This window comes from Mustela putorius, unplaced genomic scaffold, assembly GCF_011764305.1.
Source record: "Mustela putorius furo isolate JIRA1106 unplaced genomic scaffold, ASM1176430v1.1 tig00003899_pilon_pilon_pilon, whole genome shotgun sequence".
Taxonomy (NCBI): Eukaryota; Metazoa; Chordata; class Mammalia; order Carnivora; family Mustelidae; genus Mustela; species Mustela putorius.
In genome coordinates, this window is record NW_025422048.1 from 5,204,252 (window position 1) to 5,222,752 (window position 18,501).

General features: G+C 41.9%; 1 protein-coding gene across 4 annotated transcripts in view; it reads right to left on the reverse strand.

The window, feature by feature from the left end:
- AFF2 (AF4/FMR2 family member 2) overlaps window positions 1-18,501 on the reverse strand; it is a 453,773-nt gene that overhangs the window by 153,833 nt on the left and 281,439 nt on the right. For all 4 annotated transcript variants that reach the window (XM_045068128.1, XM_045068126.1, XM_045068127.1 and 1 more), the window contains exon 4: window positions 13,380-13,424. In XM_045068128.1, the coding sequence (XP_044924063.1) occupies window positions 13,380-13,424 (45 nt within the window). The remainder of the gene's footprint in view (window positions 1-13,379; window positions 13,425-18,501) is intronic.

The following is an 18,501-nucleotide window of genomic DNA, read 5'->3' on the forward strand; positions in this document are numbered from 1 at the left end:
TTGCAGCATCATTCCCCCAAAATGGAATGATAGATTATCAATGTCCTTCTAAAAATGGTGTGGGCATCCTGAATAAATACAGAGGCACACCATGTTCATGAAATAAAAAGGCACAAGTAAATTCATCTATTGATATAATGCAATACTAGCAGGATATTTTATAAATACAGACAACAGACAACATGTTTCTAAAATTCATATGGAAAGGAAAGGCAACTAGAACAGTCAAACCACTTTGGAAAAAATAACAAAGTTGGAAGATTCACATTATCCTGACTTTAAGACTTGCTATAAAGCTACAGTATTGAAGACATTATGGTATTGGTGAAAGACCAGGGGCATGAACCAATGGATGAGACTAAAGAATCCAGAAATTGAACCACATATATAAGGTCAATCTACTTTTTATAAAAATGCAAATTCAATCCAATAGAGAAAGACAGTCTCTTCAACAAATGGTGCTGAAACACAATGAACAATGAGTTTCAACCTATACCTCACAATAGATACCAAAATTAATTCAAAGCAGGTTAAAGTTCTAAATTTAGAAATATAAAACTATAAAATTCTTAGAACAAAACACAGGAGAAAATTTTTATGACCTTGGGTTAGATGACAAGTTCTCAGACTTGACACCAAAATCATAATCCATGAAAAAAAGCCTGATAAATTCAACTTCACCAAAGAACTTTTGTTCTTAGAAGGGCACTGTCAAGGAAATGAAAGAAAGAAAATGTTTCCAAAGCACATATCTGACCAGAAACCTCTATCCAACACATATATAGAACTTTGAAAATTCAACACTAAGGTAACAAACAATCTGGTTTTTGAAGTGGGCAATGGATTTGAATGCACAATTCACCAAAGAAGACACACAAAAATGAAAACAAACATATGAAAAGATGTTCAACATCATTAGCCATTTGGGATGGCTATTTAAAACCACAATTTTGGATTGCAATTTAAAAACCACAATGACATACCACTACTTACTTACTAAAAAGGTTTAAATAAAAAATAATAATAAGATCAAGTGCCATCAAGGATGTGAGTTAAGTTTTTCATAATTTGCTGGTGTGAATGCAAAATGGTATAGCCACTCTGAAAAATGTTCAGCACTTTTTAAAAATAAGGTTAAACATACATTTGACCCCCAGCGCCCCTTCTGCCACAGGCTAGCTTTTGAACTTGGAAAGTTACTTAGGCTCAAATTACTTCAATTTCATTATCTGCAGTGGTGGGGCTGATAATAACACTTGCTACCAAAGAATGGCTATGCAACTATTTGATATTATTATTAGGGTCTACATTAAATTCAGGCTGACCTGAGTTCCAATCCTGTTTCGTTCCCTTAGTAGCTATATAATTATGTGCTTTGAGATAATTTATTTAATCTCTCTGAGGCCTCCAGACTGCTCTCAACCCATCAGTCAGTGGTTTCTGGGTAATGAGCTAAGCCTTCCAGGAAAAAAAATCACACAGTCTTGGGTCACCTAGGTGGCTCAGTTGGTTAAGCGTTTGCCTTTAGCTCAGATCATGCTCCCAGGGTCCTGGGACCGAGCCCTTCCTTGGGTTCCCTGCTTAGTGGGGAGCTTTCTTCTCCCTTTCCCTCTGTGTCCTCCCTGCTCATTCTCTCTCTCTCAAATGAATAAATAAAATCCTTAAAATCATACAATCTACAGGTTAGAACCTTGACATTGCCTCATAATCTTACTAAAAGTATTCCTTGGGTAGCCACCTCTCTCCCTGTCAGTGACTACTTCTAACTTTTTCCAATTTCCTCAAAACTCTAAACTTTCTTCTGACTACCACCAACTCCATTGGCTCATCAGGAGACTTGGGCTGGAAATAAAGAATTCTGAAATGTTCCCACATTTACTTCTAATATTTTACATTTTTAATCTTTAATGTACCTAGAAATAATAGTATTATGTGGTGTGAGGTAAGAATCCAAGATCAACTGGAGGAGAACAGAAATGTTAGCCATATCATCCTTCCTATCCAAAAATAATAATAGACCTTTCCATTTTTTAAAAATGTTCTTTGATGTATCTCGTAGTGACTTAGTGTGTTCATATAGCTTCTGGCACATTTCTTGTTAAATGAATTCATAAGATATAAATGGAGCCTGTTGGCCCATTTTATCTTACAATTGGTTGCTTACATGTAAATACTGTTTCAATATATTTATTCTGCACACTGAAATAGTGCTGAAGTGTTGTATCATTTGTAATAGTGCTTTTGGTTAATTCTTTTGGGGATTTCAGGAAAACATTATACACACACATATATAATCTACAAATAATAATCATATTACACATTCTCTCCTATTTTAATACCTATTATTTATTTAGCATATTTAATTGCCTTGGCTCACCTCCAGGACAATATTAAATAATAATGGTGATAAAGAACATTTAGTCTGATTTCTCAGCTACAATGGGAACGCTTTTAGAATTCCTCTGTGAAATGTTATACTAGCTTTTGGGTTGAAATGGATACATTTTACCACATTTAGGGTGTTTCCATCTATTTCTACTTTATCTAGAGTAAGTGTTGAGTATTGTCAAGTATAATTTAGCATCGATGAAGATGATCATGTAGTTTTTTCTTTCTTATCCTATCCATAAAAAGCATTATATACCTGGATTTCTTAATATTGAACCAGCTTTACTTTCCTGGAATAAAACCCACTTGGTCATGGTGCATATCCTTTAAAGTTCTGTCTGATTCCATTAGCATTTCATTGAGGAAATTTGCATCAATATTCACAAGTGATGTTACTCTGTAATTTTCTGTTTTGTATGCTGTTTTTGTCAGATGTTGGCATCAATATTATGTGCTAATTTGACTCTTCTAAAAAAATACTTTGCAATATTTCCTTCTCGTTCCATGTTCTGAAACCATTGAGCTGTATTATTCCTCCATGGTTTGGTTTAAATTCCCTATGAAACCCTGCCTAGGACTGATGATTTCATGAATGAGTGGGATTCCTCTTCATTGCATTGATGGTGAAAAGTCTGTTTAGATTTTCTATCTTCTGGAGACAGTCTGAGTCAATTATATTTCACCGGAAAAATTGTCGGTCTCATCTAGGTTCTCATATTTATTTGTGCCTAGGTGAGTAAATTGTCACTAACAGTTATTTGTATTTCTTCTGTATCTGAAAAGTTATTACTCTTTATTATTCCTTCCTTTATGTATTTGTGCTTTTTCCTTTTTTTCTCCCTTGCTGAGGTTAACAAATGATTGATTGCTATTACTCATTTATCTTGGAAAATAAAAACAGATCTTAAACGTGCTAATTCTAATGATTTTCTGTCTGTAATTCATTTCCTTGCAGCCCTTGATTTATCTACTTTTAATAAAATAGTATCTTTAGGCTCTTGTATCACTGCCTTGGCTCTTGGGTTTTTTTTTATCCTTTTAGATAAAATTGCTTCATTTTTTGTTTTTTTTATTAATATTTTAATTTTTTAAAATTTCTTTTCAGCATAAGAGTATTCATTGTTTTTGCACTACACCCAGTGCTCCATGCAATATGTTCCCTTCCTAATACCCACCACCTGGTTCCCCCAACCTCCCACCCACGCCCCTTCAAACCCCTCAGATTGTTTTTTAAGAGTCCATAGTCTATCATGGTTCACCTCCCCTTCCAATTTCCCTCAACTCCCTTCTTCTCTCCATCTCCCTTTGTCCTCCATGTTACTTGTTATGCTCCACAAATAAGTGAAACCATATGATAATTGACTCTCTCTGCTTGACTTAGTTCACTCAGCATAATCTCTTCCAGTCCCGTCCATGTTGCTACAAAAGTTGGGTATTCATCCTTTCTGATGGAGGCATCATACTCCATAGTGTATATGGACCACATCTTCCTTATCCATTCGTCCATTGAAGGGCATCTTGGTTCTTTCCACAGTTTGGCGACCGTGGCCATTGCTGCTATAAACATTGGGGTACAGATGGCCCTTCTTTTCACTACATCTGTACCTTTGGGGTAAATACCCAGGAGTGCAATTTCAGGGTCATAGGGAAGTTCTATTTTTAATTTCTTGAGGAATCTCCACACTGTTCTCCAAAGAGGCTACACCAACTTGCATTCCCACCAACAGTGTTAGAGGGTTCCCCTTTCTCCACATCCCCTCCAACACATGTTGTTTCCTGTCTTGCTAATTTTGGCCATTCTAACTGGTGTAAGGTGGTATCTCAATGTGGTTTTAATTTGAATCTCCCTGGTGGCTAGTGATGATGAATACTTTTTCATGTGGCTGATAGCCATTTGTATGTCTTCATTGGAGAAGTGTCTGTTCATATCTTCTGCCCATTTTTTGATAGGATTGTCTGTTTTGTGTGTGTTGAGTTTGAGGAGTTCTTTATAGATCCTGGATATCAACCTTTTGACTGTACTGTCATTTGCAAATATCTTCTCCCATTCTGTGGATTGCCTCTTTGTTTTGTTGACTGTTTCCTTTGCTGAGCAGAAGCTTTTGATCTTGATGAAAATTGCTTCATTTTTTAATAATTCCTGCTACTGTGATGGTCATAGTTTTGATTTGTTCCCTAACAACATTTTTATACATTTTTTTCCTTTTCTTCTTTGTTTTTCTCTTGGTATTTTTGCATAGCTCTTGAGTGTTTCTTTTTTTATTATTACTACTTTTTCTAGTGACAGAAGTTCTTCCTGGACAAGAGTTGTTTGTAGGATCTTTCTGTGGTAGTGGAGGCTGTGGTTCCGTCCCAGACAAGCAAGAGCTCTCTTCTCAACACCCATGTGTACATTCAAAGCCTTTGGCCTTTATTTATGTCTTATCAAGAGACATCAGGCCTACAGGCTGCTCATAAGGTAGCATCTCAATCTGCCACGTTGCCTCAGTAGCAAAGTGCTTTCCACAAATGTGGATTAATTATGTCACTTCTCATTCAATACTGCCTTTCCCACTTCTTAGGATCTGTATGTTCCAGACTAAGTCCAAAGAAGCTCCAGTTACAAAACTTCATGCTCAGCCCCCCTTATTTCCATATTGGTTTTGCTTTTCATGGTATGTCACTTACTCTTTTTTTAAAAGATTTATTTATTTATCTCAGGGCAAGAGAGCACAGCAAGGGGAGAGGCAGAGGGAGAGGGAGACAAGCAGACTCTCTACTGAGCAGGGAGCCCAATGTGGGTCTCCATCCCAGGACCCTGAGATCATGATCTGAGCCAAAGTCAAGTGTTGGATGCTTAACCTACTGAGCCTCCCAGGTGCCCCTGTGTTACTTATCCTAAAAGCAGTGAATCATCAGCTGTGCTCTAGAGCCATGACCATGGGAACCATCCTTTGGATTCTTTCCTGTCTGACCTTCACAGAATAAATTATGACTTAGGCTTATGTATGTCTTCTGGTTAGACCAGTTGTGGGGTTCACATTTTTTTCCTCATTCCCCATGATGCTTTTTTCAATTAACAGGAGAAGGTGTGAGCTTTGTTCTATTCTTTCATTTCAAAACTGAAGATGCCTACCAATGGAATCTGGGAGGCTTCACTCTCAATGTATTTTCCAGAGACACTTATCTTACATCTATACAGATGCAAGTGCAATGGCCAACCTCCTGGCATTACGTTTTTTTTTTTTTTCCAATCCAATCCCACTAGCACAGCTGGGACAATGAGGTTGGTTCTCAAACAACAGTTGGAAGCTATTAGTTCTTTCAGATAAGCCTAGCCTGCTTTTTGGCAAACCAATACACTATTTCATTACCCTCTCTGTACACCCAAGATACAGAAAGCAGGTGTAAATTCTACACATGGCTTAAATTCTCACCTGCTTTCATTCAGTTCAATAGAAAATAATAAATCACCATATTCACAGAAGGAAACAGGTTGTCAGAAAACAGACTTCTTTTTATATAGCACACCTACAAAATTCAGGGACTCATATATTGACTTGGTGACTTTAAAGGGGCTACTCTTGTTCACTCCCTGGACAGCTAAATGCTGAGTTGCTAAGTTGCTGGTATTTGACATCATCTCTTCCCTGACATGTCCCACATTTGACAGGTTCCCATGAATCACTGGGCCAGTCACCTCATTACTCACGTTACTCATTCTCCCAATGACGTCTGTATAACCATTTAAAATTCACATCAGACACTGGCTGCAAACCCCTAGATTCCACATGAAAATATTTAAACTGCTTGACAGGCTCTAAGTGCATTTGGAAGCATACTGGATGGCTTACATACACTGTTCACATAATAGTTGTTATAATTAAATTTAGCATCTTTCTTCTGGGTTGGTTTGTGTTTGAGAAAAGAGAGAATGATTACTGGGAGGCAAATAATGGCTAATATCTCTTATGGGCTAATTTGCTCCCATGAATTGCTCACCTCACATATGCATGCTACGTATTAAGTCCATTAGTGCTTTGAATTAGCTTCAGAAAAGGTAATACTCCACATAATTTACCCAGTCAAGGACATTTTCACCTGCTGACAAATTTACATATTCCCCAATGTCATTAGGTAAGAGCTAGTCATCAGAATAGCAGAGGGTGCAATCAGTAGTTAGTTCATTTATTTGACACCATCAATGTTAACATTAATTATAGTCTAAATTATATTTAGCAATTGTTGTCTTTCTTGGATGGAACACTACATTACTATTTCAAGAAACTATAATTTTAAAAGTCCACACCAGAATAGGATAGATGCTTTTTGAAACATTCTGGAAGGACTAGTATTTAAGACTGCTATACAGAAAATCATTTGCATGATTCCAATTTGAAAATTATTTATACATTAATTTGACAGGATATAAAATCAATTGCCTAATTATTGGTTAAATTTATCAAAGAAATTCAACTGAAAGGTGCTTGATTATGGTGCATAGTTATGATAATATAATCAAATTTCCTTTCAGAGATAATCGACCAATTTTGTTCTCTGATCCATTTTTTTTTCATTCTTAAGATGGGCTTCTTCATTTGTTTCCCCTTTTAAAAGTAAAAAAAAAAATAGCAAGTACTGTGCACAGTCGTCCTGTAATTATTTGGTAAGATCTCTCCATGCTAAAACTGTACACCCAAACACAGACCTAATATGTGGAATTGCCCTAATTTAGAATGCTGTAAACACAGATCATGCCGTCATCCAAAAGAGGTACCCATGTCGATGTTTACCAACCTGATCCATATGGCAGGGAGAGATCTGTAATATTATACAGTTTATCAAATCAAGTTCCGTAAATCTTAGCAAATTCAGCATTCCCCATAAACAGTGAATTACGCTTACAGATGTTAGACTATGAAACTATCAACTACTGAAGGTACTTTGCTAGGAAACACAATCTGTTCAGTGTCAGGGCTAAGAGACATGCTCTATCTGCATTTTTGACTCAAGAAAGGACTTAATTGATAGTTTGTTGATATTTTTAAGTAAATTCTTGCGAGGAACAAATAAATCATACCACTGCCAAGCAAATAATCACTGAACATCCATCCTCAGCTAGTAGCATTTAGTGCATGCAGCTCTCCTTGGCTGAACTCTTCCAGAAATGATTACTTGAGGACCCATCAAACCCCGCGGAGCTCAGGAGAGAAGCTGCTGCGGCCCATATTATTACATATGAGCAGCTTCAGAGTCCCTTATCTGATAGATGAATTGTAACTGCAGAACACCACCAGAGTTATTGTTAGTTTTCATTTCTGTTTGGACTTGAGGGTAGCTTGAGTTGAAAGAGCAAATGGTGCACTGACCAAAGCAGGTGCACAGTCTGGGACCATCATCACCTTGATGTTTATCTTTTTTTTTTTTTTACGATTTTATTTATTATTTGACAGAAAGAGAGAGAGAGAGAGAGAGAGAGAGAGAGAGGAGATCACAAACAGGCAGAGAGGCAGGCAGAGAAAGAGGGGGAAGCTCTTGCAGGACTTGATCCCAGGACCCTGAGATCATGAACTGAGCTGAAGGCAGAGGCTTAACTCACTGAACCACCCAGGAACCCACCTTGATGTTTCTGATTTGCAAAATGTTAGACTAGGGCAACAATGTACTTGACAAGTAGTGAAGACAAGTGGATCTACACAGCATGTTTTATGGCAGAAGGGCAGTTGGAGGAGAGGTGCTGTGGGTTGGTGGTTTCTGGTCTGTTTGAAAAATGACTTGAAATTGTTTTGGCATAACTGGATTTGTACGAATCAGGGAAACAACGGCAGCTGGAAGGAATGGGTAGCTGATGCCATCATGATACTAGTCATAAAGGAGACCACAGTTGGGGAAGGCAGAATGGACTAGAGTGCTTCAACAAGGGCCAAATGCATAGCGAGGTATTTGTTTTGCAAAATGGGACTCAAGATGCAGAGTTTTGGAACTGTAGCAAGGTGTACGCGACCTAGTGTACATAAGGAACAGGCAGCTGTGGTCCCCAGGTGGAGCACGCCAGTGGATTTCTCAACAGTTGCCCACCCTCCACTCCAACCCTTAGGCCCCAGGAAAGATGACAGAGGGATTCCTGAGCTCTTCCAAAAGTAGCATAGAGGGGCACCTGCATGCCTCAGTCAGTTGGGCATCTGCCTCTTGGTTTCATCTCATGTTGTGTTCTCAGCGTCATGAGTTCAAGCCCCATGTCAGGCTCTGTGCTCAGCCTGAGTGGGCTTGAAATTCTCCCTCTCCCTTTCTGCCTCCCCTTTCTCGTGTTCTCTCTGTCTCTTTCTAAAATAAATAGATCTTTTTGTAAAAATTGGCCAGTATATCCCCAATTCGGATACTTTCATCTATGATCAGAGTATCATCTTGTGGGTAACGACACTCACAGGCTGAAAATGTGGCATGCATACCCCCAACAGGTAAAATTGCTGGCCAGGTGAACTTGACAATAAACAACTCTGTCCTCTTTATTTTTCCTTGGGCTGCGCTATCACAGACTCAAGATGCAGAGTTTTAGGACTGCCGCAAGATGTACGCAACCTAGTGTTCTCAAGTGTTCTGCCTGGAAATGGCACATTGCTCTTATTTTTTTATCAGTGGCAGTTATGTGCCATTGTTATTATTTTATTATTTGACGTGATATTCGAATATATTCAGAATGTTAGGAAGAAAGAATTAACTCCTGATGCCTGCTCAAATTCCATTGCTTTGGTGGGATTCTTAGAGTGGTTAGGACTAAGTCAGCCAGCATCTGGGGCAGTTTTTTTTTGTTTTGTTTTGTTTCTTTTTAATCCAGAGGGTTGTGAGAGGGTGGTGGCTGGTTTGGCATAGTAAAATGCAGACCAAGTTCCTTTTCTGCTTCCACCACAACCTAGCTTCACCCACGTTGCAGGTCATTTATAAACTCTCTGGGCCTTACTTTCCTGAAAAAAAATAGGGACTACCCCATGTTTCCTCTTATCAAAATAACGTAATGTGGTTCAAGTGTTTTCAAAGGCAGTCATGTGCCACAGAAAAATATGGTCACCCTATCAGTCAAGTTAGCCCTGGAAGACCAGAGGAGGTGGGTTAAGATGCTATGAGAAGCAGGAGCACAAAGAAAGCCAACCAGTTTGAATTGGAACAGCATTTTGGAAAAGGAGGCAAAAATAAAATGCATTAGGGAAAAGTATTTCCATTGCCTGGGGACTGAGGGACTGAGAGAGGGGTGAGACCAGTTCTGTTGTAGTTGGTTTATAAAAGAAGTCTGTCCCCAGGGGAGATGAAGTGGGTTTGCATGCTTAGCCTGCTGGGCTGTGGAGGGCAAAAAGGGGGGAGATCAGTGAGGTGGGGAAGTTGAGAGAGCAAACAGACGGAGCTCTCCATGTTCCCCGCGCAAACCGTGCGCACACTTTAATGATTCTCTCACTGCAGGTGGGTCGTATGGTGGGAGGGTGAGTTATTAACCCCTGTTTGCTGCACGAAGAGATCGAGAAGCCACATAGTTAGAAAGTGAGGGACCCAGGGCTTCCTACTCCAGGGCCAGAACCCCTTCCTCCCCACAGCTACGCTTTAATGAGGCAGAATGTGCCCTTGCTCTTGGCTGATCTGAAAAACGCTGATGGTGTCAGAGAGAGGTGGAGGGGAAAAGGAAGGGAAAAGCCCCCCCCATACCCACCAGGGAGGAGGCAGTTGGGGAGCACGGCCACACAGAGAGCTGTGGAACTATCCGCTGGGCTCCACAGCCCTCAAACAAACATGACCATGAACCTGTTGTGCCACACAATGTGGGCTATACAAATTTAAGAATTACTCATAAAATTTAGGACATAAACTTTGGAATGCTTATTTTTATTCTAAGCATGAGACATGTCAGTCATTCTTCAATGAAGGAAAGCCAACTCATTAATGATGCTGTTGAAAAATACCCGGGATTCTATACAATCTACAGTCCTTCAAAAAAAAAAAAAAAAAAGACATTTCCCTAGATTCTCTTTCAAGAACAGAAGGACTTTTGTTACCTCCTCAAAGGGTGCTAGCTTTTACGAGCTTATTAAGGCAACCTGCTTCTTTTCTTTCCTGTTTAAGTGACATTCTGTTGTTTCTCTAAGTGGCTCCTCTAGCAGACAGGGGCCCCCAGCCTCCGCCAGGTGCTCACCAGGCTCTCCTCACTTGGGCAGTGGGGCAGCGTGGGAGCCCCATATACCCCAGGGCCAGGCCACTCTTAAGAAGAGATTCCAATTGCGACCAATTAGGTGAAAGTTTTGAAATGGGAACCACATTCTTTGGGAATTAAGAAAAGACCACTGATTTCATTTGGGAGAGAGGAAGAGATTTCTTGCCGTGTTACCTTTCTTTCAGGAATGCAGCCAACACACACATGAGCAAGCATTTTGTGTCTCTTGTTGATCTGACCATCTCCACACAATGGAAGGAACAGGCAGCTGTGGTCCCCAGGTGGAGCACGCCAGTGGATTTCTCAACAGTTGCCCACCCTCCACTCCAACCCTTAGGCCCCAGGAAAGATGACAGAGGGATTCCTGAGCGCTTCCAAAAGTAGCATAGAGGGGCACCTGCATGCCTCAGTTAGTTGGGTGTCTGCTTCTTGGTTTCAGCTCATGTTGTGTTCTCAGGGTCATGAGTTCAAGCTCCATGTCAGGCTCTGTGCTCAGCCTGAGTGGGCTTGAAATTCTCCCTCTCCCTTTCTGCCTCCCCTTTCTCGTGTTCTCTCTGTCTCTTTCTAAAATAAATAGATCTTTTTGTAAAAATTGGCCAGTATATCCCCAATTCAGATACTTTCATCTATGATCAGAGTATCATCTTGTGGGTAACAATGCTCATAGGCTGAAAGTGCGGCACGCATATCCCCGACAGGTAAAACTGGAGGCCAGGTGAACTTGACAATAAACAACTCTGTCCTCTTTATTTTTCCTTGGGCTGTGCTGTCACAGAAGGTAACACAGCACGGGGAGTCTCAGGAAGAAGTGGGGAGAGTTCCTCACATTGGTAAGTGTGGGGATGGGGGGCAGACTTCTCAATGGCACACAGATTATTCTTTTCCCTAGTGGGCAAGACTGTGTGCTTTTTTCATGGCCACACTGATCATCATTTATCATAATAATGAGCATCTCTACCTCTTGGTGGTTTCAAAGGGAATTAGAACAGGTATTATCATCCTGTTTCACAGACAAGGAATGGAGATTCTGAAAGATGGAGTTCTCTGTCCAAACTGCAGAGTGACAAACAGCAGGGCTGGCCCTGGGACTCAGTGCCATGACTCCCGTTCTTCACGTGCCACATTGCCTTGCCTTATGGTGCTAACAGCTAGAGATGGGAGACCCATTTTCCAGGCTAGGCTCTGGTATTGCCTTTGGTTTAAGCACTGCTCTTGGAGAGGTCACTGCCACCTCTTGTCACTCTTACATACACATTCCCTCCCGTTGGGAACAGGTCATACAGCTTACCTTCTCTCAAGTCTCTCCTTCTCACTGCCCTCCACCCTCCCACATCTTGTCCCCTCATCCTTGTGCAAGGATGAAACAAGTCTGCAACCCCCACAACCTTCTTCAACCCGTGTTGGCAAGGGAGGCAGCAGTGAAGTTGAGGCTTGAGATTCCAGAGAGCAGAAAGCCCAAGATTTAGGGTAGGCTGCTTGAAGAGGGGGATAATACTAACAAAAGAGGGGAGTCTCAAAAGAACTTCATCAAAATCAAAAGCTTCTGCACAGCAAAGGAAGCAGTCAAGAAAACAAAGATGCAACCCATGGAATGGGAGAAGATATTTGCAAATGACAGTACAGTCAAAAGGTTGATATCCAGGATCTATAAAGAACTCTTCAAACTCAACACACACAAAACAGACAATCCTATCAAAAAATGGGCAGAAGATATGAACAGACACTTCTCCAATGAAGACATACAAATGGCTATCAGCCACATGAAAAAGTATTCATCATCACTAGCCACCAGGGAGATTCAAATTAAAACCACATTGAGATACCACCTTACACCAGTTAGAATGGCCAAAATTAGCAAGACAGGAAACAACATGTGTTGGAGGGGATGTGGAGAAAGGGTAATCCTCTAACACTGTTGGTGGGAATGCAAGTTGGTGCAGCCTCTTTGGAGAACAGTGTGGAGATTCCTCAAGAAATTAAAAATAGAACTTCCCTATGACCCTTCAAGTGCACTCCTGGGTATTCACCCCAAAGGTACAGATGTAGTGAAAAGAAGGGCCATCTGGACCCCAATGTTTATAGCAGCAATGGCCACGGTCGCCAAACTGTGAAAAGAACCAAGATGCCCTTCAACGGACGATTGGATAAGGAAGATGAGGTCCATATACACTATGGAGTATTCTGCCTCCATCAGAAAGGATGAATACCCAACTTTTGTAGCAACATGGGCAGGACTGGAAGAGATTATGCTGAGTGAAATAAGTCAAGCAGAGAGAGTCAATTATCATATGGTTTCACTTATTTGTGGAGCATAACAAATAGCATGGAGGACATGGGGAGTTAGAGAGGAGAAGGGAGTTGGGGGAAATTGGAAGGGGAGGTGAACCATGAGAGACTATGGACTCTGAAAAACAATCTGAGGGTTTTGAAGGGGTGGGGGGGTGGGAGGTTGGGGTACCAGGTGGTGGGTATTATAGAGGGCACGGATTGCATGGAGCACTGGGTGTGGTGCAAAAATAATGGATACTGTTATGCTGAAAATAAATAAAAAATAAATTTAAAAAAAATCAAAAGAAAGACCAGGAAAGGTGCAAGGATGAAAGAAAAGCTTGGGGAGATGACAAGACTAGCTTGGCCAGGGATGGGGAGAGGATAAGTGAGAAATGAGCCAGGAGGTATAAGCAGAAGGGTCTTGAAGTGGAATGAGAGGATTCCCCACCAGGATACTCCCAGAAACAGCACAGTAATTACTTGAAACAGCTGAAGCAGATAGATTGCTTCATTATTAAAAGGCACAGGAATAAAGGTTTAAACTCACCCGCAAGATTTCTTCAACACAGCTTGGATCACTGGGAAGGCTTACCTAAAATAAAATAAACAAACAGAAATTAAGCATCATTTAGCTACTCTCAGAGAAGCTTGTTCTATCATAGTTTACACGGTAGGAAAAACTGTAAAGAAAGGAAATAGAGCTTTCCCCTGTTAAGTACAAAGCTGAAAGTATCTGCTAGTGGCCATTTTTGTTTTGCCTTAATGAAGCAGGAAGACCATAGTGCAAGGTGCAGAAAGAGAGTAGCTTGTTCCGACACCGATTTTCTGTGGGATGCTGGGCTGTTTCCCCCCACCCTCCCCATCACCCAGGCTTTACTTTGCTCATCTATCCAAAGAAGGAGCTCGACTTCCTCATCTTGAAGGCCCATTTGGCCCTTTGCCACAGTTTAATATATTATTCATAATCATAGATTTTAAAAACATGAGGCCTATAGGACATACTTCTATGATTGAATTAAGTTCTTTTCAAATTTAGGAGTCTAACCAGTTGCCTGCAATTTTTATCTGAAACACCAAGTTTCAGACTCCTGTGTAAATTGCAGGCATGCCTTGGCACTGAGAGAGCATCTCACAACCATACAAAGTGAATCCCATGAGCTGTCTTTCCCAGCGTGACATCTTCCTGATCAATCAAAATTCAAGCAACTCGAAGAAATGTCCCAAGGACTCACTGCAGGTCTGGCACATGGATTTATCCTCCAGGGACTCTATAATCAGTGAAAGCCAGAAGCCGGCACCAAACTAAGGCACCAGTCTGAAGGCAGTGACTGGCGGGGGATGTGGGCATGGGACAACCACTCGAAGAAAGGTCTGCCGGGTGTGACATCACCTGTGTGAGTTGCAGGCATCCCCCAAATCTCTCTCTCTCCTTCATACCCTCCCCCTCTCCAGGACTGCAATTTGTCACTTCTGCTTCCCTCCAGTTCTGGCAAGGAGAACATTTGGTCTCTTTAAATCACTGCCTCAGAAGGTGAAATGTCAGTCCTCTAAAGACAGCACAGTCACAGAGACTATACATCCCAAATATCTCGCAGGGGCAATTAGGTGATGAGCCCCTAGTACTCCAATAGACTGAAGGATGAACATAACTCTACTTGGGGAAATGGAAAATAGAATATGGCCCCAGTCTCCCTCAAATTTGCAAGAAAACCTGATATAACCATCAGCAAATCTTAATTCAGCATTAAATTCACTGCTGTAGTGGTATTAATTTCACCTTGCATTTTTTTCAGTACCTTCTTCATGTAAAAGTCCCTGATTCAGAAGCATAAAATCCTTTGTGGGGGAGGCAGGCTGAGAAAGAGTCCCCCATAAAGGAGGGACTATCCAGTACTCGGTACACTTCCGGTTTACACCTGTTATCCTGGAGTCATTATTGACAGTATCTCCTTTTTCCCCTCACAGATCCCCCTCACAAATGTCCCAGTTTGGATGATACATCATATAGTCACTCTTTCCCAGCACAGTAACATTCTAATACTGGGTAGAAAGAACAGTAGAAGGAAAGGCAGGAAAAGAGGGCCAGGCGTTACTTTCCAGAGGACCTTAAATGCAGGTCCGCAATAGGGAACTATGGGTATGCTTTGGCCTAGCACAGTACATTCGTTCATTCAACAACTTTTCTGAGGGCCGGGGACTATGCCTCCAGCCTTATGCTAGGCGCGGGTACCATGAAAAGCAAAAGGAGACACAGCTTTCTCCCTCATGGAGTCTGTACACTCAAGAGAAAGGTAAATAGGAGGAATCACATAGTTCATGTAGGACTGAAACTGTGTGTACCGCTCCCTAAGACCATCTCACAGCCACTAGTTGTGCAAAATTAAAGAGTCCCTGTCCAGATAGGTGTGGGAACTACTGCCATCCAACCCCTATGTGGAAATCCATGGTGCGAATTAAAGGCTCCAAGACATCTATCTAACTGTTTAACACATGTTCCCAACTTTCTTGACCGCTGAATTCTGGGCTTTTTAGTTTTTGTGATTTTTGTTTGTTTGTTTCCCAATCATCAAATACCACCATTCCATGCAGAATGAGTGTTTGTGGAACATGCACCGGCAGATGTCTAACGCCCTGCAGTATTGCAGAACTCAACGGATTAGTTTTAACCACAGATACAATCTCATCCCATTGCTCAATGCTCTAGTAACTGTATTTTCCAAGACAGTCCTTGAACTTCTAAGAAATAACCTTTGCCAAAGGTCAAAATGATTCTAGCAGAATTAAATCTTCAATATCATTGTTGCATTCTGTCTGTGTGGGCCTCCTGGGCTAAAAATGTATGTCCCGCTCTCGGAAAAAGGCCCTTGCTCTTTTTGTTCCCACACAAAAAACATAATGTTAATTTTCCAACCACAGAGAAAAACATTCAAGCAATGTGCAGACACCACAAGAACACTTGCTTCTGGGTGTATAAGGAACTAGGTGGGAGTTCCAGCCCTACCACTTGGGAACAGGACTTGGTAACTTTACCCCTGTGAGTTCCAGTTTTCCCAACTGTAAAATAAAGTAGAATAAAATAAAATCGCCATCATACTAATACCCACTCTTTTCAAATCTCACAGGGTTTCTGTGAGCAGCATATAAGTAATGTAAACGTGCTTTGTACCCCTTGTCCTGTTGTTCTCCTCACTGCTTTATTACTAAGTTGAGTTTTCTCATCTTTTCCAGGAAAGAACTGACTTACTCTCTCCCCCTGCAAATATCATCCCTACACCTGATATTATAAAGTATCTATTTCCTTATGGGGGATCTGCTGTCAAAATAGAAAGAGTTGTCAACTCTGGGGTTTTGCAGCAAATCTAATAACGACTTCTTGGTGTCAGTAGCACTCAGGTTTGGGAAGGACTGCTGACAAGGGCAGTCAAATAAGTCTGTGTCCACACCGAGTGTTCAGATTTTTTTTCTTTTTAAGAAATCCCGGAATCCAGCATTGGCATGAAGTCACTAGTCCTGCAAACTTCTCTAGCCCTGCCCCACAGCTTTTTCCATTGCAAGACAGCTACATTTGAGCAGCAAATGCTTCTCCCCCTGCAAGTGCTTTTGAATTAAGCAGCGGAGCATTTCCTCTGCGCCTAGAATAGTGTTAGGCATTGCAGGGGGGCAGTGATACAAACAGCTCTGAGACTTGGCCTCTTTCTCTGGGAGTTAAATGTCTGGATGGGATGGCAAAACAAACAATTAGAGACCCACCAGGACAGACATTGTAAGGTAGTCCTGACAAGGGTAATAGGATCGTTATTTACCACCCGGCCGCCTATTCATCAGTTCTCCCATTTATTTCTTTAGACAACAAATCCTGATTGAGCTCACACTGTGCTCAGGATGGTGCCAAGGGGGAGGGTCTGAAGACACTGAAGACAACATAATTTCTGGCTTTGAGACTCCATGCAAACTGAGAAGACAAACATTTACACGGGAAATAGACAATACAGAACAGGAGGTCTGATCAGGTGGCAGGGAGAGGGTACCTACCGGGTTCACGGACAGAGTCATGTCCGACAGAAGCTCCCAGCTGCCGAGGTCCCCACTGTAGTCCTCACTCCACATGGGAGTGAGAGACCAAGGATCTGTCATGGCTGAAAAGTGGTGGAGCCACCTGAGGCCACTCCAGTCTCTGAGATCCCCTGCGGAGCTGCACTCCAGGTTTGGGGGGAGTCACTCTGCACACTGAAGACAGCTGCACTGAGGCAGGGGCTCAGCCCTGGAATTTTGCCCAGTGGCACTCCCCCTCCTCTCTCTCTCTCTCTCTCTCTCTCTCACACACACACACACACATACACACGCACACACTCCTCTCGCAGTACTTCTGGAGTCACTCGGACAGGTGGGAAAGGAGACTAAGAGAACTAGTGGTGACACGGGGATTAGAACTGCTGCCCGCTGAGTTGCCAAGCTGCTGCTTAATTCCCGAGCCACCTTCTCCTCTCTTTCAATCCACCCTTGAGCATTCAGATAGTCCGCAAAGCGCAAGTTAACCACTCAGAGCTGCAGCGGCCTTTCCATCCCCCTCTCTGCCCCCTCCTCCCAGAGCAGAGAGCAGGCTGCGCGTGGCAGAGGCAAGCCTGTGCTCTCCCGCCTGGCCCCAGATGACCCTCTCGTGCTGGGCACAGGTCCTCTGAGGGCCAGGGAAGGCAGGCACACGGCGGGCAGGTGGGGGCGTTGATGGAGAGCCCTTCCAAGTGCCTACCCTCTTGGCATGTGACAGCGCAGTCTGCCACCCCATGTACCCACAGAAAGACCACGCACAGATCATCTGCCTGGTGATAAATACATATCTTTGGAAATAATGAGGGTACCTTTAAATCATCAAATATTCAATTAACTGCAGCAACAATAAATGAATTGCATAGGATGTTTTAATCATTCCAGAATTAATCAGTTTGGAGCATACTTCTTGGCGATTAGGGTAATACAAGATATCAAAAATACCCTGATTGTGGCATTGAGAGACATAAGCAGCAGCTAGCACTAATAGAAAACATGGAGATTAATGTAAAACATTAAAAGAATAATGATCATCACATGATTAACCAGGGTTGGGGCCAGGGAGAGCTCAGTGCCTGCCTGTCAGTGTATTTATTATTAAGGGACTGCAAGAGAAGGGTCATTCTTTTTTTTTTTTCTTTTCCCCTAAAAGCACCCTGAGGTTGTCCCACAATATCTGGCAATCAAAGCTCATGATTCCAGGCATATTCCACCTTGACAAAGACTTCGTGAAGCAAAACTCAAAAGTCACAGGTTTAATTGCCAGCGAATGCTTGCATTCCCCTAACAAGTGCAAGTGACACAGAGTGTCAAACACCATGCCAACGGCCCAGTCAAACAATATGCATGACTGACATCCATGGCAGCTTCTGAAGTAATTCCGTTTGTATTTTCATTAACAAATTGCCGCATTTATCCCCATGATTGATTTACGGGACACGGAGTTCCCCTGATGTGGCATTACTAATAGAACGAAAAGTCAGGTTATGATATTGCATTACCAAATGAGTTGCCGGCTTTTTAAAATTTTTAATCCCCACGGTCTGTCATTTGTAAAAACAAGGGGGAGGAGCCTCTGCAGTTCTGATCCCTTGATCTCCCCACCCGACCTAGGGAATCCTGGG